The 25018-nt window shown below is 38.7% G+C and overlaps 1 protein-coding gene across 4 annotated transcripts in view; it reads left to right on the top strand.

Moving 5' to 3' along the window:
• mapk8b (mitogen-activated protein kinase 8b) overlaps positions 1–25018 on the top strand; it is a 43477-nt gene that overhangs the window by 9989 nt on the left and 8470 nt on the right. For 2 of the 4 annotated variants that reach the window (XM_062056129.1, XM_062056131.1), the window contains exons 2-8: positions 803–982; positions 8129–8258; positions 8921–8979; positions 10750–10888; positions 16639–16804; positions 18803–18874; positions 23341–23523. In XM_062056129.1, the coding sequence (XP_061912113.1) occupies positions 861–982; positions 8129–8258; positions 8921–8979; positions 10750–10888; positions 16639–16804; positions 18803–18874; positions 23341–23523 (871 nt within the window). In that variant the 5' untranslated portion in view covers positions 803–860. Of the gene's footprint in view, positions 1–802; positions 983–8128; positions 8259–8920; positions 8980–10749; positions 10889–16638; positions 16805–18802; positions 18875–19243; positions 19316–23340; positions 23524–25018 lie in introns of all 4 variants that reach the window. The other 2 variants (XM_062056126.1, XM_062056130.1) reach the window with 1 other exon arrangement.

The following is a 25018-nucleotide window of genomic DNA, read 5'->3' as shown; positions in this document are numbered from 1 at the left end:
AAAAATACATATTTTGAAGGTGTGGCGGCAGTAATTTTGCCGTGGCGTTGCGCCACCATCGTTTCCATGTAGGCGGAATCCTGATAACAATCTACAAGGTTAATATAGTTCGCTTCTCTTTCTTCCCCTCCGTTTACATGCTTTCTTTTATAATTCAAGTTTTCATTTCATATATGTATTGTTGCGTTTGAAACAATTATATTGTTGATAATTAAGGTAATTATTAGAATGCAGCTGAGAGAGGCTCCAGCACCCTCTGCGACCCCGTAAGGGACAAGCGGTACACAATGGATGGATGGATGGATCAAGTGCTATTTCTGTTGGTGATTTTATTGCTCCATTTGTAGTGCAATAATGTTTATTGTCATTTCTGTGTTATTACAATCTACTTTACTAACTGGTTCTTTGCTATTATTTTTCGTATCATATTTTTACATATCGTATTTGCTGATGTTGTTGTCTCGCTGTTTTATCTCATTCTTGTCCCTGCAATTTTCCCCTCTGTCTTCATTTTTTTTTTTCTTTCTTTCTTTCAACATGTTGAAAAGTGAAACTGGAAATTGTGATGTATCATGTGTGTATGCTTGCATGTTCGAAATAAACTCAAACTCAACTCAACTCAACTCATCCCTTCCTGCTCCATCCATTTAATAAAGTCAAATACAAAAAGAAGGGGAACCAAAATAATTCAAGACAACGATAAATTACTGTGCATCACCCAGTTTCATATAGATTCACATTATTTCCATTGCTGACAATAAGAATCAGTCACACCATTTTTTTATATGTTCTTTGTCTGCAGGTGTTGAGCCTAAACCCCCCACTTGGATGCGCATTCCCACATTGTCCAAGGTTAAACCATGAACCGGAATAAGCGTGAGAAAGAGTACTACAGTATAGATGTGGGAGACTCAACTTTTATGGTTTTAAAGCGTTACCAGAACCTCAGACCCATCGGATCCGGAGCACAGGGAATTGTCTGGTGAGTCAACTCTATTCTTGACATTTTATATTATTGTTTGGGATTACCTGAGGTTAAACAGTTGGAAAATTCAATTATCAAATGTTTTTGTGGTTTCTTTCCCACAATTTCTAAAAACAATGTCTGTTTGAACGGTCAGTCTACCAATGCACATGTAGGGTTTCCCCTAAATTGCCAAAATACCTGTGGCGGTGGGGGCGTGGTTAGGAGCGTGGTCAATAACAAGCCATCACATGATTTGATATGATGCGTATATTCTTTAAAAAGGAAACAAAATGTGATTATACATTCAAAACCAATCTGTTAAGTGTTGTATTAACTATATTTTGTCTTACATAATATCGTTGTTTTTTGTTTTTTTAATTGTTGTTGCTTATTGTACAATGTACATTGTTGAGATTCTTTTTATTTATTTATTTATTTAGATTTCTCCAATCCTTTTAGTCACACTTTCTTTGATAAAAACGACTGGCAACAAATCTAACATCTATTTCTGGTGTTATTTGGGACTGTAATTGTGTTTAGAGACTCTTTACTTCTGTTGCTTCATGTCAGCGACGAAAAGTGACTTGAGCTGCAGAGCGCCTGACGTCACACTTGCTTCGCGCTACTGGGAGCCTTTCTCTCATTAAAAGCCGCAAGTGTCATCTTAAATTGTGAAGCTCACTGTCCGCGGGTATTTCTCAAATATATTAAAGTACGTCCACAGCGCGGACACAGACAAACCTGTGCGTATGGCTTACGTCATCACATTTGGTTTCGGCAGAGCTTTTTCTGTGATCCAAATACGTCCTTTTTTGCAGCCAAATTTTCGATTGCATCACTAGTCAATAGTGCGCAAATATTAAACTATATATATTAGGGGTGTAACGGTACACAAAAATTTCGGTTCAGTACGTACCTCGGTTTAGAGGTCACGGTTCGGTTAATTTTCGGTACAGTAAGAAAACAACAAAATATACATTTTTTGGTTATTTATTTACCAAATTTGTAAACAATGGCTTTATCCTTTTAACATTGGGAACACTATAATAATTCTGCCCACTTTAATCAACATTAAACTGCCTCAAGTTGTTGCTCAGATTAAATACAATGACACAACTTTTCTTCTACATATAAAAAGTGCAACATTAAACAGTTTCAAGTCAACTCATCATGCTTAATTTATTACAGTATTTGGGAAGCCTGTAGTTGATTTTTATTATGTAAATGTTATATTTTTATCAACATGTGATAGCGGGGACCCTGCCATTCAAAACTAGGCTGCTACATTACTAATGATCACACACACACACACACACACACACACACACACACACACACACACACACACACACACACACACACACACACACACACACACACACACACACACACCGCACAATGAGCTAACACACACACACACACACACACACACCGCACAATGAGCTAACACACACACACACACACACACACACACACACACCGCACAATGAACTAACACACACACACACCGCAAAATGAGCTAACGTTACGCTAAAAGCTAATTAGCCGTCACCTCAAGCCAGGACTGTGAGCGAGCTGAGCTGCAGTTTTTTTCTAGAACTTTTTAACGGGCTCATAGTGATGTTACTAGTAGTTGACTGGGAGGTGTTTATTTTAATTTGGGGAGAGTCCGCTGCCTGATGCTCACCTGCTAGACACCTATCTGCTAACCCCACTGCAGAAGCACTGATTCCATGCGCTCTGAATACGCACTGCTGATTTGCTGTTACCGCTCTGAATACGCACTGCTGATTGGCTGTTACCGTTAAGGTTGTAACCAATCAGATGGTTGTGTGGGTGGGACAATGCTGGGTGCTGTGTAGGAGACTGACAGAGACAGAGGCAGAAAGCAGAGCAGCTTGTTAAGACTTTAACTGCTCTGCTTAATACTTAATATGTTCGTGTGGAAACTCGTTCGGTACGCCACCGAACCGGAACCCCCGTACCGAAACGGTTAAATACAAATACACGTACCGTTACACCCCTAATATATATCCATTCATACCAAAACTACGTGCTTGTGTTGATGTGTATGTTAGTGTGTTATGATGCTCATTTTCCTATGGTCTGAACACACCGTATCGGCGGAGAATGAGGAAATGTAGTGTGTCTCGGAGTGAAACACGGAGACAGCCGTGTGTGCACGGCGTAAATACTTGTTGGCATTGGGCCCGTTGACAAAAGCTATAAAAGAGCGTCTGACTTTGTGTGTCTTCTGAGCGCTACAATACATTATCTTACTTTATTTTGTTAAGTGTGGTGGAGAATTTGTTGCCATGGCGCACTGCCACAATCAAATACATTAAGAGAAAAACCCTGCACGGTTATCATTATTATCACGGTATTGTTGAATGTGCTCAAAAAGGTGTCTCAGGCTACTGCAGCCGGGCTGCGTCTCTGGGGGCCCTGGGTCCCGCCGTCCACCCCTTCCGGATGCCCGTTTTGGTTTGCCTGCTGGGTCTAGTCTCCGTGCTTCCATCGTGGCAGCTGCATTGTATTTTGCAGCGTTGCAAGGCGGCCAGCTGCTGGGGTAGTGACCTGGTGTGTCAGCAGTGTATCTGTGATCTTTTTTCCTTGTTTTTTTTTTTTTCTTGCCCCTTTTCTTCTTTTTCCCTCGGGGGCAGGATCCACCATCGTTGGGGTGGATCCTGTGGCCCCATGCTGTGCAGTGGGGGGTGGGGTTGGGCTCGTGGGGGCCCAGTTGCTCGTGTATTGGGGTGGTCTTCTCGTCCGGCTGCGGGGAGTCTCTGGGTTTCCTGGGGGTGGGACGTGTACCGCCATTCTGCCCATGCGGGGTGTTGTCTCTCGCTGGTTTGATGGCTGGCTGTCCCCTGCTTCTCCCGTACCTTGTTCTCTGCCGGGCGCATCTGTACAGGACTGTCTCAGAAAATTAGAATATTGTGATAAAGTTCTTTATTATCTGTAATGCAATTAAAAAAAATAAAAAAAGTCATACATTCTGGATTCATTACACATCAACTGAAATATTGCAAGCCTTTTATTATTTTAATATTGCTGATTATGGCATACAGCTTAAGAAAACTCAAAAATCCCATCTCAAAAAATTAGAATATTTCCTCAGACCAAGTAAAAAAAAAGATTTATAACAGCAAAACAAAATCAAACATTTGAAAATGTCAATTAATGCACTCAGTACTTGGTTGGGAATCCTTATGCACGGATTACTGCATCAATGTTAAAGTTAAAGTTAAAGTACCAATGATTGTCACACAAACACTAGGTGTGGTGAAATTTGTCCTCTGCATTTGACCCATCCCCTTGGGGAGCAGTGGGCAGCAGCGGCGCCGCGCCCGGGAATCATTTTGGTGATTTAACCCCCAATTCCAACCCTTGATGCTGAGTGCCAAGCAGGGAGGTAATAGGTCCCATTTTTATAGTCTTTGGTATGACTCGGCTGGGATTTGAACTCCAACCTACCGATCTCAGGGCGGACACTCTAACCACTAGGCGGCGTGGCATGGAGGCAATCAGCCTGTGGCATTGCTCAGGACAGTAATGCCATGGTCAGTACACCAGTTACTGGTGGTTTTGGCACTGTGGGCAGGTGCCAGATCATGTTGGAAAATGAAATCATCATCTCCATAGAGCTTTTCAACAGATGGAAGCACATTTTAAGTCCTCAAAACATCCATTGAAACAGTGCACAAAAATCGTTTTTCAATAAACATCTTAGTATCAAACTTAAACACTTTCCACCTTAATATTGAGTTACATAAATAAGTTGAACAGTTTACTTACAGACTTATCTTTTCCAAGGCTTGTAAGAGCTAACACAACTGGGCTACTTCTCAATTGTCTCAACCCGGAAGTGCCCAAACTAATGACGCGTAGTATTTTCATATCGCCACTAGGTGTAAGAGTCTACAATCAAATGGACATAACATTGCAGGTCCCACAGGGCATTTCCTGTACGTGGGAAGGGATTCGTTCCCAGGGATTCGAATAAAGAACCAACTCTTTTTCTTTACTATTGTGGCCTCGATAACGGGAACCGGTTCTCAAAAAGGGATTTGAGTCCATGGAATAGGTTCTTTTGTTATCGAACAACCGGGAGAACCGATTTCGAACATCATCCCTAGTGTGGGTGGCACTGGGAGCAAGTGGGTGAAGTGTCTTGCCCAAGGACACAACAGCTGTGACTACGATGGCAGAAGGGGGGATTGAACCTGGAACCCTCAGATTGCTGGCATGGCCGCTCTACCAACCGAGCTGCGCTGCTAAGCTTTCACCTGCTGCTGAGAGAAACTTGGTCAGGATGATCAAGAGTCAAACGAGAACCACCAAATAGAAGGTCTGCAATGAATTGGAAGCTGCTGGAACACAGGTGTCAGTATCCACAGTCAAGCGTATTTTGCATCACCATTGACTGAGAGACTACCATGAAAGAAGGAAGCCCTTGCTCCAGAAGCGACACTTTAAGGCTTGTCTAAAGTTTGCTGCTGATCACATGGACAAAGATAAGACCTTCTGGAGGAAAGTTCTGTGGTCAGATGAAACAAAAATCGAGCTGTTTGGCCACAATACCCAGCAATATGTTTGGAGGAGAAAAAGTAAGGCCTTTAATCCCTAGAACACCATTCCTACTGTCAAGCATGGTGGTGGTAGTATTATGCTCTGGGCCTGTTTTGCTGCTAATGGAACTGGTGCTTACAGAGAGTAAATGGGACAATGAAAAAGGAGGATTACCTCTAAATTCTTCAGGACAACCTAAAATCATCAGCCCGGAGGTTGGGTCTTGGGCGCAGTTGGGTGTTCCAACCGGACAATGACCCAAAACACATGTCAAAAGTGGTAAAGGAATAGTTAAATCAGACTAGAAGTCCTGACTTAAACCCCATTGAGAACATGTGGACAATGCTGAAGAAACAAGTCGATGTCAGAAAACCAACAAATTTAGCTGAACTGCACCAATTTTGTCAAAAATTAAACCAGAAGGTTGCCAGGAGCTTGTGGATGCTACCAAAAGCTCCTTATTGCAGTGAAACTTGCCAAGGGACATGTAACCAAATATTAACACTGCTGTATGTATACTTTTGACCCAGCAGATTTGGTCACATTTTCAGTAGACCCATAATAAATTCATAAAAGAACCAAACTTCATGAATGTTTTTTGTGACCAACAAGTATGTGCTCCAATCACTCTATCACAAAAAAATAAGAGCTGTAGAAATTATTTGAAATTCAAGACAGCCATGACAATATGTCCTTCAAAAGTGTATGTCAACTTTTGACCACAACTCTATGTGCACATGGACACATTTATTTGGATTAAAATGTAAACAGGCCATTCGGAATATTCTGACCCGGTCGAAATTTCATTCCGATCGCGACGGGTGGTTAATGCCGTGAGTCATTCGGATTGTAGCGCATGAAAACACATCATCCGAAATTTGGGTTGAAATTATCCTTACTGCGCATGTCTTGGACGTCCGCTATACTTTGGTGGTGGAGGGGGTACTAAATTAAATAGTCTCGAAATAAGGCGATTGTCTTGTTGCTGTATTCCCCTATTCAAAATGTACATAAGTAGCGTTAAATACTGTTGAGTTTATTGCTCTAAATACGAGACTAACAAAAACAAAAGTAGTGAAAAGAAGGAAAAATTACAGATACAGTGTCGGACAAGCAGATATGCACAAAGCCATGTTTGTTTACAGCGAAAGTCACTGCTTTTTCAGCACTTGCAGTGAGCGAACTCGTCCAAAAGATGGCGCCATAACACAAGCAATAACATATATTTCTGTTTATGGTATGGTGCTGCGCATGTCAAAGTAAAGAATTCCGATTTAGGTGTGATGCATGAATATCCACATCATAATCACATCATTTTTTTCAGGGTCCCATGTGCACAGGAACATTCTAATCCGAATTATGATCAGATTAAACACATTTTGCCTAGGCACGCGTGACTATTGACGCATGTCCTCTTAATAAAGAATGCATCAGATAGTTGACCCGTTGGTCACATGTGTGTTTCTAGAAACAAAGCGATGGCAAAGGGTGAATGTAATGTACAGACTTTTGACAAACATGTATCATTTCAAATGACTGATGTGGCGGAAAACAAGGAACACAGTGTTCAGAAGCAATAATCTATGCTGTTCATTCTTTCTGTATTGATAAAGCAACATAGAAATAATACAACAAACAAAAATAGCCAATATTTACGTGGAGTAGCAAGGAATATTAACGTCTGAACACCATCATCAGCGTCATTATTATGGGGGCATTGTTTTTAGGTCTGTAAAAAAAGATCTTTATAAATACAGTTTGATTTGATGTGAATGAGAAAGCTAATAAACATACCTTTTAGATTTTTTCATTTTAAGCCTTGGTTTTGTTTCGTCCTTTTCGCTTTCCTCTCCCTCCCAATCAGAATCTTGCTCGCACATGTACAAAATATTTTGCTGTTGCCATTTCTAATAAAAAGTATAATATAATTTTAATGTATGATATTTTTCATTCCCTTGTGGGAAGTGTATCAGACTCAAACACTACAAAAATGGCTGACCGGGCCTGGACGCAGTTGTAGTCAGCGTGACGGGGCGGGGCCTGGATATCGCCCCCCAAAACAGCTCTTTTTCGATGGGTCTGTCAAGCAAAATTTATGCATAATTCTGATCGGAGCACTGCCATTGCAGGCTATGTAGGCCACAATTAGGTGTTTTAAATGTAGATTAAAAATCATAACATGACCAGCAACCTTTGCGCAAATGCTTGGAGGGAGCTAACTTTCCAAAGTGTTTCAAACATGATATCTCGCCCACTTACGGCTTTTAGGATGTCATAGATAAAAACGACTACATGTGATGTGTGTTTGATAACATTATCTCTTCTTTTTGCTTTTAGAGTTGTTGCAACATGTTACTGCTTTTCATTTCACAGGCTAGAGGCTATTTTTAGCTCATATTTATGGAACACTTTAAAGGCACAAGCCAACCAAAATCCTCTACAACAGGAGCAAATGGGATTTGTAGAGCCTCTAGGCCACAAGGACTCTTGATATGACTTTCCTATGAGTTTGGCTGCAACTTCTGTTAAACCGTTGCAATTTGATAGAATTCCTTGCCTGAACCTTTTGTTTTGTATTTTCACCTCCAGTTCAGCTTACGACCACAACTTGGAAAGGAACGTCGCCATCAAGAAGCTGAGCCGACCCTTTCAGAATCAAACTCATGCGAAACGAGCCTACAGAGAACTGGTGCTGATGAAATGTGTCAACCACAAGAATGTAGGTTTTATTTCCATTTTATTTAGATTACTGTAAAATCCATCCATCCATTTTCTACCGCTTGGTACAACAAATTAAAAACAAGGTAATGAGAATGGTAATTAAAAGGTTAATACAATGTAAAATAAAGTAAAGAGAAGGTAAATCAAAGTTAAAAAAGTAAATTAAAGGTAGATAGAAGGTAAATGCAAGTTGACTAAAAGGTAAAAAGGAGGTAAATAAAAAGATAAAAAGGTACAAGAAGGCAAACAGAAGGTAAATAAATGGTAAAAGAAGGTACAAAAGTAAGATATAAGGTAAATGGAACAGAGGTAATGAAGGTTATGGCAAGCAAAAACATTTTTGTATTTCAACTACCAGTATTCCCCCTAAAATACACATTGAGGCTATAAAGTGTTTTATATCCAATTACTTGATTAATCGAACAAACTAATTGATAGATTACTAAACTAATCGATAGCTTCAGCCCTACAAAGAATGTTATACCGAATGTTTAGATGGCAGACTTTCATGCAAATGTAACTTGTATTGTATTATACACACTGCTTCTCAGTACTGCTGCACCAGGCATGGACAAAATGACTAGCTGGTATTGATAATTGCTTAGACTTGTGCAACCTTTTTAGATGCCATTATAATGCTTTATCCGCTTTTCTCAACAGATAATCGGCCTATTACATGTATTCACACCTCAGAAGACACTGGAGGAGTTCCAAGATGTGTGAGTAGTCCAACCCTGCATAAAGCTTAGGCCACTTGATGTGTTTGTCATTTAATGCAGGAAGTACCGCACAGGAGTCTTGGATTATATTCTTTGACATTTAGATGCTTAAACAGTGAATCTGAATCTATTGTTAGTGTGTAAGACTCATGTAGTTAAATTCCAGCACTTAAAATAAAAGCAAGATGATGTTTCCAATACTGGTTTTTCATTTTGAAGGTTCAGGAAATGATACATGTATTTAAAATCAATATTGGCATTTAAACTAGCAAGAAGTGCAAGGGAGTGAAGAGGAGTCATGATTTAGTAGCAACCCATTAAAGTATAACTGTGAGTGTGTGCGTGTGTGTGTGCGCGCGTGTGCTTGTGCTTCTGCCTGATTGGAGTTTAAAAGGAAGTTGGACAAATCCTGGCTGGAGGGTAGCAGAATAAACACAAAGTTCAAAGGATGAAAAAGAGCCCTACATTTGTGTGAGCGCATATGTGGCAATTTATATTGCATTGTATATGTTATGTATTTTTCTCATGCACATTTGCATATTATTCACTTGACCGTGTAATGATCTAATTATTTAAACGTGTTACTCTTATGGAGACAAATAATGAGCCTTGAAGTGAGAGACGTTGTCTGTTAATTATAAATCTAAAAGTTCCTGACTACATTTCACAGCCGGTGATGTAACAGCTGTCAGTTATTATTACATCATCATTTATGAAAGGAATTGTAGCTGTCAGTTCCCAAATGCCACAGGATGCAAGTGTGACCGTGCATCCTCAAAGTAGTCACAGCGCTTCCCTTTTTCATGCCTTTATTCCAAAATGGAATACCGGTATATACATTTTTTCTCTCTGAATTCAACACACAACTGTGTTGCTATGATAAAAACATGGAACATTTATTTTTTTTCAATATATGAAAAAAATATCATACATAAAGTAAGTGTGTTTGTGTAGAATTTTGAGGGGTAAAAATAATTTACAGTTTTCGCTTCAAATGTGGAAAAAAAACAAATTAAGAATATTCTACAGCATTTTGCCCTAAATTAAGCATTTTAATCATAACAATGGTTAAATGAACTAAAAATATCAATACTAGAGTAGTATTGTCAACAATCTGATCTTGCTGTGGCCACTGAGTGTAAAATTGACTAAAAGGATGTTATTTCATTCCTAGAGGGCTTTCATTTTGTTGAAAAAAATGTATTTAAAAGTTAATAGTTTTTTATGCTGTAGCTATGAACATATTAGATTTATAAGTATTAATTCCTACTTTGCAGTAATTCATTTATGGGGGTCATGTTTGGAACCAATTGACAGTGCTAAACAAGGTCTGTGAGTACTTTCTGGATGGACTATATGTGTCAGCAAATACAAGAAACTACTTCAATTTAACAAAGCCCTTAATTTGATTTTAGCACTTGTTTTTACAATTTATTATATTCCTTGCTCCCTGTTTTGATACAGAAAAAGTAGTATTTTTAAAATGTTGTGTGTTCTTGGCCATACATAAATTACCCGTAAAAAAAAATAAATATATATATATATATATATATATATATATATATATATATATATATATATATATATATATATATATATATATATATATATATATATATATATATATATATATATATATAAAAATGCATTACATCCTGTTTGTGGTTATGATACATATGGCAAAAATGACTTTCAAAATAAGGGGATTTAATCGAGAACTTTAATTTTAAGGATATTGCTCATACTCACCCACCTGCATGTCTTTGACAGATATCTAGTGATGGAGTTGATGGATGCCAACCTCTGCCAGGTGATTCAGATGGAACTGGACCACGAGAGGCTGTCCTACTTACTTTACCAGATGCTGTGTGGAATCAAACACTTGCATGCAGCTGGAATCATACATAGGGTCAGTTCTCTCGCACACACATTCGATTTATTGACATTTTGGTAAAAACAAACACACAACAGAATCCTAAAGATCAACAAGTTGCTATTATACACTGTTCACCTTCAAGCGACACAAAAAGACATACACAAATAATAAAACAAAACAAAACCAAAACTCCTCTTGAGCCAGTTGTGTACAATGCATAGTCACATGTCAATCACCCGCATTGAATAGGCAGTAGGAGAGACTCTTGGTCTGCCAAGCAGAACTAATTCAGCCGTCGGCAGAGAAAACGAGTCACACTCACACTGGCACGTCTTTGCACGCAAAGCTTTCACTAGGTGAACAGATGCAACATGACTCATGGCCACAGATTTGACTTTTGAGGTCAGGGGGGATTGTCTCTTTAAGTCCGAAGATGAAGTAAAGAAGTTTAACAGGCTTCCTTAAGAGAAACTGAGCCACAGTTAGTGTAATGGTTTCATTGCGTTGACCTAATGGGCCACAAGTGCTTTGAAACATTTCCTGACTAAAGTTGATCCAAATAAGTGTTTGTAGTACCTGATTTTCAGGTGATTGTTAAAAAATGTATAATTATTTTTATATCACACTGATATTTATGTTTATTACGATATATTTGTTGCAACATTTTGTGTGCCCATAACAATTCTCAACGTACCCCAACAAGGGATCCGATCAGGGATTTATTCTGTCTAATCATACATGAGTGAGATTGTCCAATGTGTTATAGGGGTCATGTTATAATTTTTTTGTACATTTATAACACTTATTTGTGGTCCTACATAACATGTAATGGTGGTTATTTGATCAACATTTTGAAAAGATTATGTTTTCAGACAATTTTCCTCTTCGATTTTCCTGTCCCTCAGTGCGCCTCGCTGGTTAGTATAGTGATCGCTTGAATTAAATCAATCAATCAATCAATGTTTATTTATATAGCCCTAAATCACAAGTGTCTCAAAGGGCTGTACAAGCCACAACGACATCCTCGGTACAGAGCCCACATACGGGCAAGGAAAAACTCACCCCAGTGGGACGTCGGTGAATGACTATGAGAAACCTTGGAGAGGACCGCATATGTGGGTAACCCCCCCCCTCTAGGGGAGACCGAAAGCAACGGATGTCGAGTGGGTCTGACATAACATTGTGAAAGTCCAGTCCACAGTGGATCCAACACATCAGCGGGAGTCCGGTCCACAGCGGGGCCAACAGGAAACCATCCCGAGCGGAGACGGGTCAGCAGCGCAGAGATGTCCCCAACCGATGCACAGGCTAGTGGTCCACCCGGGGTCCCGGCTCTGGACAGCCAGCACTTCATCCATGGCCACCGGACCTATGCAACTCCCCCTCGCAAGGGACAGGGGAGAAGAGGAGAGAAGAAAAGAAACGGCAGATCAACTGGTCTAAAAAAGGAGGGGTCTATTTAAAGGCTAGATTATACAAATGAGTTTTAAGATGGGACTTAAATGCTTCTACTGAGGTAGCATCTCTAACTGTTACCGGGAGGGCATTCCAGAGTACTGGAGCCCGAATAGAAAACGCTCTATAGCCCGCAGACTTTTTTTTGGCTCTGGGAATCACTAATAAGCCGGAGTTCTTTGAACGCAGATTTCTTGTCGGGACATATGGTACAATACAATCGGCGAGATAGGCTGGAGCTAAACCGTGTAATATTTTATACGTAAGTAGTAAAACCTTAAAGTCGCATCTTAAGTGCACAGGAAGCCAGTGCAAGTGAGCCAGTATAGGCGTAATATGATCAAACTTTCTTGTTTTTGTCAAAAGCCTTGCAGCCGCATTTTGTACCAACTGTAATCTTTTAATGCTAGACATAGGGAGGCCCGAAAATAATACGTTACAGTAATCGAGACGAGACGTAACGAACGCATGAATAATGATCTCAGCGTCGCTAGTGGACAAGATGGAACGAATTTTAGCGATATTACGGAGATGAAAGAAGGCCGTTTTAGTAACACTCTTAATGTGTGACTCAAACGAGAGAGTTGGGTCGAAGATAATACCCAGATTCTTTACCGAGTCTCCTTGTTTAATTGTTTGGTTGTCAAATGTTAAGGTGGTATTATTAAATAGATGTTGGTGTCTAGCAGGACCGATAATCAGCATTTCCGTTTTCTTAGCGTTGAGTTGCAAAAAGTTAGCGGACATCCATTGTTTAATTTCATTAAGACACGCCTCCAGCTGACTACAGTCCGGCGTGTTGGTCAGCTTTAGGGGCATGTAGAGTTGAGTGTCATCAGCATAACAGTGAAAGCTAACACCGTACTTGCGTATGATGTCACCTAGCGGCAGCATGTAAATACTAAAGAGTGCAGGGCCAAGAACCGAACCCTGGGGAACTCCGCACGTTACCTTGACATAGTCCGAGGTCACATTGTTATGGGAGACGCACTGCATCCTGTCAGTAAGATAAGAGTTAAACCAAGACAAGGCTAAGTCTGACATACCAATACGTGTTTTGATACGCTCTAATAAAATATTATGATCGACGGTATCGAAAGCGGCGCTAAGATCAAGAAGCAGCAACATAGATGACGCATCAGAATCCATCGTTAGCAATAGATCATTAGTCATTTTTGCGAGGGCTGTCTCCGTAGAGTGATTTGCCCTGAAACCGGATTGAAAAGGTTCACAGAGATTGTTAGTCACTAAGTGTTCATTTAGCTGCTGTGCAACAGTTTTTTCGAGAATTTTGGAAATAAACGGAAGGTGGGAGACCGGTCGGTAGTTTACCATGAGGTCAGGATCGAGGTTAGGTCTTTTGAGCAGAGGATGAATAACCGCTTTTTTGAATGCTAGGGGAACAGTGCCGGAGGAAAGTGATAAGTTTATAATATTTAACACTGATGGACCTAATAATACAAACAGTTCCTTGATAAGTTTCCCAGGAAGTGGGTCAAGTAAACATGTTGTTTGTTTTATCCCACTTACACGCTGTAATAATTCCTCTAATGTTATTTCATCAAAAATAGAGAGACTATTTTGGAGGGCAGTGTCCGTCGTATATACAGTCGTATTTGTGTTAATAGAGCCCAGTTGTAGCTGGGATACGTTGTCTTTAATCTCCTTTCTAATGAGTTCAATTTTCTTATTAAAGAAATTCATAAAATCATCTGCCGAGTGGGTGGAGCTACTGGGAGGAGTCCCTTGTTGGGTTAGCGATGCTACTGTACTGAACAGAAATTTAGGATCGTTTTTGTTGAGGCGGATGAGATTTGAGTAGTATTTAGCTTTAGCTAAGGTAAGCATGCGTTTATAAGTTATTAAACTATCACTCCATGCTTGATGGAAAACCTCAAGTTTAGTCGCGCGCCATTTGCGTTCCAGTTTTCTACATGATAATTTATGAGCTCTAATTTCTTCTGTAAACCATGGGGTGCGCCTTTTAGGGGCCCTTTTTTGCTTTAGCGGTGCTATACTATCAATAATTTCGCGCAAGGCATCGTCAAAGTTGTTAGTGAGTTTATCAATAGAGCCGACATAATTTGGGAATGGTGCTATTACCGAAGGCAGTAGGTCAGCAAGAGTCATTGTTGTGGCAGCATTAATGTTGCGGCCGCTATAGCAGTTATTATTATTATTAGCTTGTTGACAAAGAGTCAAAACTTCAAATTTTATAAGGTAATGATCGGACATTACTTTAGTATATGGAAGTATCATAACTTTGGAGGTGGTGACACCCCTGACAAGCACTAGATCTATTGTATTACCGTTGCGATGCGTGGGTTCATGTATTATTTGTGTAAGACCACAGCTATCAATTATGGTTTGGAGCGCCACGCACTGAGGGTCCGATGGGGTATTCATATGGATATTAAAGTCCCCCATTATGATTATATTGTCGGCGTGCGTCACTAGATCAGCAACGAACTCTGAGAATTCACTGATAAAGTCCGAATAGGGCCCAGGGGGGCGGTAGATAACAGCCAGGTCGAGAGGTAGCGGTGTGACAGACCTCATAGTAAGCACCTCAAACGATTTATATTTATTATTTAGGTTAGGGGTAAGGTTGAAATTTTCATTGTATATTAGTGCGACACCCCCTCCCCTTTTAAGAGGGCGGGCAACATGCGCATTCGTATAGTTAGGAGGAGATGCCTCATTGAGCGCAAAAAATTCGTCCGGTTTGAGCCAGGTTTCGCTAAGACCAATGACGTTAAGATTGTTGTCTCTAATGACCTCATTAACCAATAACGCCTTGGGAGACAATGATCTTATGTTTAAAAAGCCCATATTATAGGTATTGGGCTGTTTTCACGAGTTTTTGTTAAGATTATCCGTAGTGGCAATATTAACAATGTTGCGTTTATTATGCGTAGTGCACTTTAAATAGTTTCGACCATATCTAGGAATTGATATGACGGGAATTTTCCGATTGTTTGCTTGGTGCTGCAATAGACTGGACATATCATAATTTGCCACCTCAGTAGAATGCATGTCCACCCCTGACACAGACACAACAGAAAAAACATTATGTGAATTGTGTATTATTCTAAGAGAATTGCTATGCGTACATGGATTATCCAGCCTGGCGCTGGCTAGTTCTAGCTTAACTGACTCCTCACCCGGACTAACAGACATTGTAATTGCCTGTGACCGGGCTTGCTCTAGTGTAGTCAGTCAAGTGAGACTTAAATAGTAGTCTATGTTTCTAGACAGGATGATGGCGCCTTCCTGGTTAGGGTGAAGGCCGTCTCTCATCAGCAAGCCTGGTTTGCCCCAGAAAGAGGGCCAGTTATCAATAAACGTTAGTCCCTGCTGCCTACAGTAGCTAGCCAACCACTTGTTAAGCGAGACTAATCTGCTATATCTCTCATCATTGCCTCTCGCAGGCAGGGGGCCAGAGACAATTACTCGATGCCTGGACATCTTTCTGGCGAGATCACAAGTCCTGGCTATGTTTCTCTTTGTAATCTCTGACTGTCTCATTCTAGTGTCATTGGAGCCAACGTGTACAACTATATTCGCATAATTAGTGGTGCGATTAGCCTGTCGTACGTGTTTACTAGGCCTGTTGCGAGTTAGCTCCCTAAGATTAGCTTCAATGTCAGGTGCTCTGGCCCCGGGGATACACTTTATTGTGGCTGGTTTGCTAAGCTTTATGTTTCGGGTGATGGAGTCCCCTATAACTAAGGTGTGGTGCCCGGTAGACTGGGGTGTAGGACTAGCTAAAGAGCTAAATCTATTATGCGTCTCAACCGGTACACCGTAGCTTGTAGGCCGCTTAGGACTGCTACAAGCTGGGCTAGTTAGCTCGCTACAGCTAACGCTAGCAGATGTGTCCGCAACATCTAAAGTTACGACATTACTCTGCTCTAACTGGCGGACACGGCCCTCTAGCAGAGCCAACCTCAAAATAACATTTATTTTGCCTTGATAGATTATGTTCAGTCTTTCTATTAATTTTCATTAGAAAAGTTTCTGTCAACTGTCCTTTCGAGACTAATATTAATAATTATAATGATGACAATGAATACAGTGTGAGTTCTTTAACATGTAAGCACATGGTGACATTGTGTCCATGCGTTAATTGTCCCAGAGAATTGCGACCTTAATTATAAGCAAGTACATTGGGATTTTTTTTGCAGAATCATGCATCCCAATAAACCTTAATACATACATAAAATGTGACAAAGTTAGATATGCACTCATACTAGAAAAAATACTATACCTGTAGATTATTTTTTCAATGTATTTTCCGCCAAACCTCACAAATGTTTATATTTCAGGATCTAAAGCCAAGTAACATAGTGGTCAAATCTGACTGCACACTAAAGATCCTGGACTTTGGCCTAGCCAGGACAGCTGCCACCGGCCTCCTGATGACGCCCTACGTGGTCACCCGCTACTATCGTGCCCCTGAAGTCATCCTGGGCATGGGCTACCAGGCTAACGGTGAGTGGGTTACTGGCCAGTGAGGACCTCCTTAAATAACCGTCTGGCCTGCTGCATGGCTCTAACCTTTGTATTGTTTTCTTGCTCTTCCAAAAGGTCAAGCTTAGGGGGAATTATGATTACTATGATTATGATGGTGATGATGATGGCATGACGAGCATCTTTGTTCTGTAAAGAAACTTCTTATGTGTTTTAAAGGGACTTTTAAAAAATTTTTTAGCCTATCGTTCACAATCATTATAAAAGACATGACGATAGATGTAATTTTTTTTGCATTATAAATATTAAATAAATGCGATCAAAAGTCGGCTTATAATGGGAGCAATGTAGCTATGGGAGCCGCTCTTTCTGCCTATATAGCCCTTAAAAACATCCAAACACCTGTATTGAGGTTTTATATACATGATGTAAGTATATATGTAAAGTAGTAAAGGGCAAATTTCATGAGAGCCAACAGACATAAAAAATTATCACTTACTGTGCAATGTCTGCTGTCTTTAGGATGCCCACTGCTAGGATGTTTATATATTTCCATTTAGATGAAGAATTACCATAATTCTCACATAGAAACGGGGGAACCAAGCGTCTTTTTGTGTCGTTCTCGCCATTTCTGGGTCCTAAATGGCTGTCAAAGTGTACCAACTTGTCGGACAACATCCTCAGACTTCTTCTGTCCAGGTGAGATGCGTGATTTATGATCGACAATAAACTTCCAGGAAGCAAGGAAACACCTCGCCAGTCGATTATGTCAAAATTGTACATATGCTTAGGATCACAGCGCCGCTATAGTTTGTCTCTGTTAGCGGTTATAATAACAATATCACTATTACTTGGTTTATATTCAAATCAAGAAATGTAAATGGAGTATTGTTGGCAGTTTTTGAATGGTAATTTATTTGATTTTATGGGTGAAATAGAGGACATTCTACTGTAAGCAGACTTTTATTTACGTTTATGTAATTGTTAGAATGCATTTAAAAAAATCCATCCGTCATGTCTTTCACAATGATTTTGAACAATAGGCAAAATTTCCCAAAAAAGTTTCCCGTTCCCCTTCAAGCAAGTCTTTGGTGTTTTATGAGGCCTGTCCTGATTGGGATGCATCTTGGCTAAAACTCACGTGGTGTAATGACTCTCCTTGTCATAACTGCATGCAGTTAAGATTGTTTAAGAACAATACTCACCATGAATGACATACATTTATTGAAATTCAAGAGAATCTGGATCATAACTGCGTTGACATATACTGGGAATACTTCCTGAGACGCAGACCCACTGAAATATACCATGTCTTGGCTTATGCAGTACAAAAAACTAAAGAATAATTAAATATAAAAAAATAAAATTAAAAAGCCACAGGATTATATTGTTATTACAGCATTTTTAACCCAATTAAATGAGAAACCGTTTTTTTTATATAGTGTCCAAATATTACCTTAATTTAATCAGGGCACATCAGGGTAGGCCTGCAATGATTAATTGACTAAATAATCAATTAGAAAAAAGTTTTGATTTATATTCTGTTGCTTCAATTAATCGTTAATGATTGTAAATCACTATTAAAAATATAATATAAATAAATATAATAATAAATCCGGGACTCGTGGAGTGCCAGCAACTTTAAATGTGTGGACATACGGCAGCTACAATAGAGCTTTATTTATTTTTTTATTAATGCATACATGTTTAAAGTGTAATTTCAATGGTGATGATGTGCATTTATTTAAACAAAAATAATTAAGGTTATGACAAGTAAAACATTGTTTTCTCCAATCAGATATTCACAATCACATAAACATATTTTTACTTTATAGTTAGCAAAAAACTATATATCGTTTATAACACACTCTATGGTCTGGTATGTATTAAAAATAATTCCTTTTAATGTTCTTGTTTTATTACCTTTGGCCAAAGTCGTTTAACATTTCCCCCTAACCCCCTGCTGACTTTTGTATTGCTTATTCTCTTTCCCCCCTTTTTAATGCTGCACACATGTAGTGGATATATGGGCTGTGGGATGCATTATGGCAGAAATGGTACGCCACAAAATCCTTTTTCCGGGAAGGGATTGTATCCTTGAAGCGCTTGCAGCCTTTATTGAAATGAGTCAACAATTAAAAGTGTATTTTTTTATTTTCTTTTGCTCTTATATGGTTTATCGGTAGCACCTTTCTTTGGATGTATTTTTTACCATCCTATTAAATAGCAAACTTTGGTTTTCTAGAGTTGACAACCACAAAATGTTTTTGGCTGGTTTGTACTAGCCTGAAGGTCAATAAACCACTGATGGATACATTATTTTGTTACAGTGCATGTATTTCATTGTTTAGTCTCACCACACATCACATAATGTTCCTTGTCCTCATGTTTTTGTCTTTTTGAGTTATTTTTATTTTCCGTCCTGCATGCTAATTTGGTGGTTGTCATTTCATTTTTCAGTCGATGTCTGGTCTGTTGGCTGCATCATGGCTGAAATGGTCCGAGGTAGTGTGTTGTTTCCAGGCACTGATCGTATCCTTAAGTTCAAGGTCCATCCCAATCCACCAAAAAATGCCATCTTCTCATCTTTTTGTCTCACTCCTTGTTCACACAATGACAAGTCATTCATTCATTCATTAAGAAACATAACATAGTGGAGTGGTTCTATTGCTTTAACCAACTTAAGTAAAATATTTACTAAAGGATTCTTACACTGAATGGATGGAGAAATAGATATTAATAATGTTTCCTTTTTTTCGCATAGAAGCTATTTTCTGTGGTATGTACAAGTTTAGCGGTGTTCTTAATGAGGAGTTTACAGTTTGAGTATGTACACCAGCGAATGTAAGCTCTTTTAAAACATTTGTCAAAGGACCTTTCCACGGAATCAGTGCTGTTTGCTTGTTGAAAATTTCCCTAAATAAACTTAAATGTACAGTATGTCTTTTTTCAACCCCAAATCTGATAATAGACATATTGATCTTCTAAAAATATGTATTGGCTTATTTAAGGCAACTTTATTTGTATACATGGTTCCTAAGTTTTTTTAGCATATAAATATCAATCAATCAATCAATGTTTATTTATATAGCCCTAAATCACAAGTGTCTCAAAGGGCTGTACAAGCCACAACGACATCCTCGGTACAGAGCCCACATACGGGCAAGGAAAACTCACCCCAGTGGGACATCAATGTGGATGACTATGAGAAACCTTGGAGAGGACCGCATATGTGGGTAACCCCCCCCCAAATAGAAAATACATGATTTATGCGAATAGCGTGTTGACAATAAGCACATTGCAGTGATATAATTGTGGATTGTGTTTAAAAAATAAACAATATAAAAATAAGACTTAAGGTAAATATGGTTTGAATTCCGAAGTGTTGTATCATTAAAGGTAGAAGAGCTAACTAAGCTAAACATCTGTGTATCTATCCATCCCTCCCTCGCTCTATCTCTAGCTATCTCTATCTAGTTATATCTAGCTATAACCATCTCTAGCTATCTCTATTTAGATATATCTATCCATCTCTAGCTATATCTATCTACCTCTATCTATTTCTGTATCTAACTATATATATCTCTCTATCTGTCTAGCTATTTCTGTATCTATCTAGCTATATCTATCGATCTATCTATCTCTAGCTTTATCTCTCTAGTTATATCTAGCTATATCTATCTCTAACTGTCTCTATGTAGATACAAACCCCGTTTCCATATGAGTTGGGAAATTGTGTTAGATGTAAATATAAACAGAATACAATGATTTGCAAATCATTTTCAACCCATATTCAGTTGAATATGCTACAAATACAACATATTTGATGTTCAAACTGATAAACTTTTTTTTGTTGTTGAAAATAATCATTAACTTTAGAATTTGATGCCAGCAACACATGACAAAGAAGTTGGGAAAGGTGGCAATAAATACTGATAAAGTTGAGGAATGCTCATCAAACACTTATTTGGAACATCCCACGGGTAAACAGGCAAATTGGGAACAGGTGGGTGCCATGATTGGGTATAAAAGTAGATTCCATGAAATGCTCAGTCATTCACAAACAAGGATGGGGTTAGGGTCACCACTTTGTCAACAAATGCGTGAACAAATTGTTGAACAGTTTAAGAAACACATTTCTCAACCAGCTATTGCAAGGAATATAGGGATTTCACCATCTACGGTCCATAATATCATCAAAGGGTTCAGAGAATCTGGAGAAATCACTGCACGTAAGCAGCTAAGCCCGTGACCTTCGATCCCTCAGGCTGTACTGCATCAACAAGCGACATCAATGTGTAAAGGATATCACCACATGGGCTCAGGAACACTTCAGAAACCCACTGTCAGTAACTACAGTTGGTCGCTACATCTGTAAGTGCAAGTTAAAACTCTCCTATGCAAGGCGAAAACCGTTTATCAACAACACCCAGAAACGCCGTCGGTTTCGCTGGGCCTGATCTCATCTAAGATGGACTGATACAAAGTGGAAAAGTGTTCTGTGGTCTGACGAGTCCACGTTTCAAATTGTTTTTGGAAACTGTGGACGTCGTGTCCTCCGGACCAAAGAGGAAAAGAACCATCCGGATTGTTATAGGCGCAAAGTTGAAAAGCCAGCATCTGTGATGGTACGGGGGTGTATTAGTGCCCAAGACATGGGTAACTTACACATCTGTGAAGGCGCCATTAATGTTGAAAGGTACATACAGGTTTTGGAGCAACATATGTTGCCATCCAAGCAACGTTACCATGGACGCCCCTGCTTATTTTAGCAAGACAATGCCAAGCCACGTGTTACATCAACGTGGTTTCATAATAAAAGATTGCGGGTCCTAGACTGGCCTGCCTGTAGTCCAGACCTGTCTCCCATTGAAAATGTGTGGCGCATTATGAAGCCTAAAATACCACAACGGAGACCCCCGGACTGTTGAACAACTTAAGCTGTACATCAAGCAAGAATGGGAAAGAATTCCACCTGAGAAGCTTAAAAAATGTGTCTCCTCAGTTCCCAAACGTTTACTGAGTGTTGTTAAAAGGAAAGTCCATGTAACACAGTGGTGAACATGCCCTTTCCCAACTACTTTGGCACGTGTTGCAGCCATGAAATTCTAAGTTAATTATTATTTGCAAAAAAAAAAAAAAGTTTATGAGTTTGAACATCAAATATCTTGTCTTTGTAGTGCATTCAATTGAATATGGGTTGAAAAGGATTTGCAAATCATTGTATTCTGTTTATATTTACATCTAATACAATTTTCCAACTCATATGGAAACGGGGTTTGTATATCCATCTATCTCTAACTATATCTATCTAGCTATCTCTGTCTAGTTATATCTATCGAGCTATCTCTATATCTATCTCTATCTAGCTATATCTATCGATCTATCTGTGTATCTGTTTCTATTTATCTATAGCTCTATTTCTATCTATCTGTATCTATGTCTAGCTATCTATATCTATCTAAATCTATCCATCTCTCTATCTATATCTATCTCTATCTAAAACACATATGTCAATAAAAACAAGTATCAAATAATTATACTGTAGTTACAAATGACTTACATATACCAAGTCTGCAAAGCATAAACGTATTAGACAGTATCCAGTAACAAACGTGTCAGCAAATGTGTCCGCATCATTCAATTAACTGCATCATGAGCTTAATTTAAGGAATTATTGTGGCCTTAAGTTGTCGCCAAAACCTTTTACCACTCTATTTAAACCCTTAGGACCGCATAAATCCATTTCAAACGGTTAACAAAAAATAGATCGTTTTTCATACCTCTTTTTGTTCTCTGTTTGATTAGATTCTTTTTCATACCTCCTTTTGTTCTCGGTTTGAGTAAATTCACTTAATCTAGCCTTTTCTAGCATTCCACACTACAAAATAAAAGCATGTATTTTTAGTACTGATATCAGATCAATATCTGTATTGCCCAATACTCCAATATCGGTATTGGAAGTAAAAAAAGTTGTATTGGGGAAACCCCCAATCAAAAGCATATTTTTCCTCTATTTTTTTTATGTGTTTATTTATTTTTAGCAACTTCTGACTTGTATTATTTCATGGGCATTAGATTTCAGAAACTCCACTGTATTAGTCAACTTATGGTATGGATGCCATTTTCAAGTTTTTGTCCATTCAGTCCCCTCTCTTCTACTTGTTGTTGTTCCGCTTGCTCATGTGTCCCCTCAGGTGGACCTGCATTTATTGTATGTCCACACAATATTTTTTTTAAGTTTTTATCCTCACATTCCCAACATCTGGACAGCTTGAGTCAGCATCACCTGCCTTACTTATGCAGACGTCCAAATGTTGTAATTGTTTTTTTTTTATTTTTTTATGTAAAATACACACCGAACTTTGATGTACACTTCCACTTTCCTCACACTCCTTACAATGTAACTTAAATGTCCATTAAATAAACATACTATAATTTTGATAGTTTTAAACCACCACAGGCCCCTTCTTAATGATCCAGACTAAACAATGAATTAATGAAATTCTGTGTCCTCACTATTGTCCCAGTCCTTTTCTTAATATTGTGTCCTAAAGATATTGATCAATGGAATAAGGTCATTGAACAGTTGGGGACGCCGTCTCAGGAATTCTTGATGAAACTCAACCAGTCGGTGAGGACCTACGTGGAGAATCGACCACGCTACGTAGGCTACAGCTTTGAGAAGCTCTTCCCGGATGTTCTGTTTCCCGCAGATTCCGAACACAACAAACTGAAAGGTATGTCATTTAAAAAACAAAAACAAAGGTGTTATCCAACAATATGAAAAGGTTGATGTTCTTATCTTTCTCATGTGGTAAAAGCTGGAGCGCTATAATGATGAATTTCTTGAACCCACAGAAAGCACATTAGAAGAAGTTCCTTTCTTGTACCTTGCAAGTTTCCGCCAAATAAGCCGCTGCTTTAAAATAAGCTTTTATTGTGGAAGCTGACATTTCATCGCCAAGTTGTTTACCGAGAAGCGATTTAACCTCCAGCGTGTCTTCACAAGGAAGGCAGAATGTGACAGGATCGTTCACAGTAAGCACCACTGACTTGTTGCAGTGGAGCAAAAAGTAGCACATCTTTTTTCTCTCTCTCTTCTGTCCTTATTAATGAAAGTGTGGATATTTGATTTGACAGATGTGCTTCTTGTCACGACTGTTTGTTGGGCTCTGATAGATCATAACTTCCATAAGGCATAATTTTAGGGTGTAAAAGTCATTGTAGTTCAATAGAACCCATTAGAGAAATAGATAAAACAAAAAAAAAACATGTGTTTAACCCACTGGGGACTTTTATGTTTCAATTATCTTTCAAAGCCAAACAGGACATAGGTTGATGGCATGTATCATGTGTGTTTTTTTATTCTCTTGTTTTTTGTAGTACAGTCGTTCAGTTTCTTAGTTATTTAGTTGTACACCAGCGATTGCAAACTCTTTTAAAACATTGTTTGCCTGTTAAAACTTTTTTTTAAATAAACTTGAATTAATGTATTTTCTAAACCCTACATCTTATAATTGACAGATTGAACTACTATAGGCCCATTTTAGGCATCTTTTTGTTTTTTTTATTATTTTTATACATGGTTCCTAGGCCAAAGATGATTAACAGGACGGAAAGTAACAGAAGTGAATTTTTAAGCATAGAATTAGCAAATACATGAAACTGCGAATAGCTTTTGACATAAGTACATTGCAGTGATTCAACTGCCAATTGTATTTTAAAAATAAACAATATAAAAACATTAATTTAGATAAATATGGTTTAAATTCTTAACTTTTTGTGACATTATACTTGGTCGATCCCCGATCCGATATCAATTATAAAAAACAAGTACAATGGTACTTCCAATTTTCGAGCTTAATTGCTTCCACAACCAAACATGTAACTCAAAACACCCGTATCTCAAATCAGCCCCACCCATTGAAATTAATTGAAATCAATTTATCCATGCTTGGTCCTCCTAGAACGCTTCAATTTTAATACAGTGCATCCGGAAAGTACTCACAGCGCTTCACTTTTTTCACATTTTGTTACAACCTGATTCCAAAATTGAATACATTCAGTTTGGTCCTTAACATACTACACACAATACCCCATAATAACGAATGTGAAAACCTTTTTTTATTTATTTAAAAAAAAAAAAATTTTATTAGAGCTTTTTGCAAATTCTTCAAAAATAAACTAAGAAATCACATGTACATAAGTATTCACAGCCTTTGCTCAATACTT

The sequence above is a fragment of the Entelurus aequoreus genome, linkage group LG08 (assembly GCF_033978785.1).
Source record: "Entelurus aequoreus isolate RoL-2023_Sb linkage group LG08, RoL_Eaeq_v1.1, whole genome shotgun sequence".
NCBI classification, from domain to species: Eukaryota; Metazoa; Chordata; class Actinopteri; order Syngnathiformes; family Syngnathidae; genus Entelurus; species Entelurus aequoreus.
Note: the sequence above shows the minus strand (reverse complement) of the source record. Positions and strands in the feature narration are given on the sequence as shown.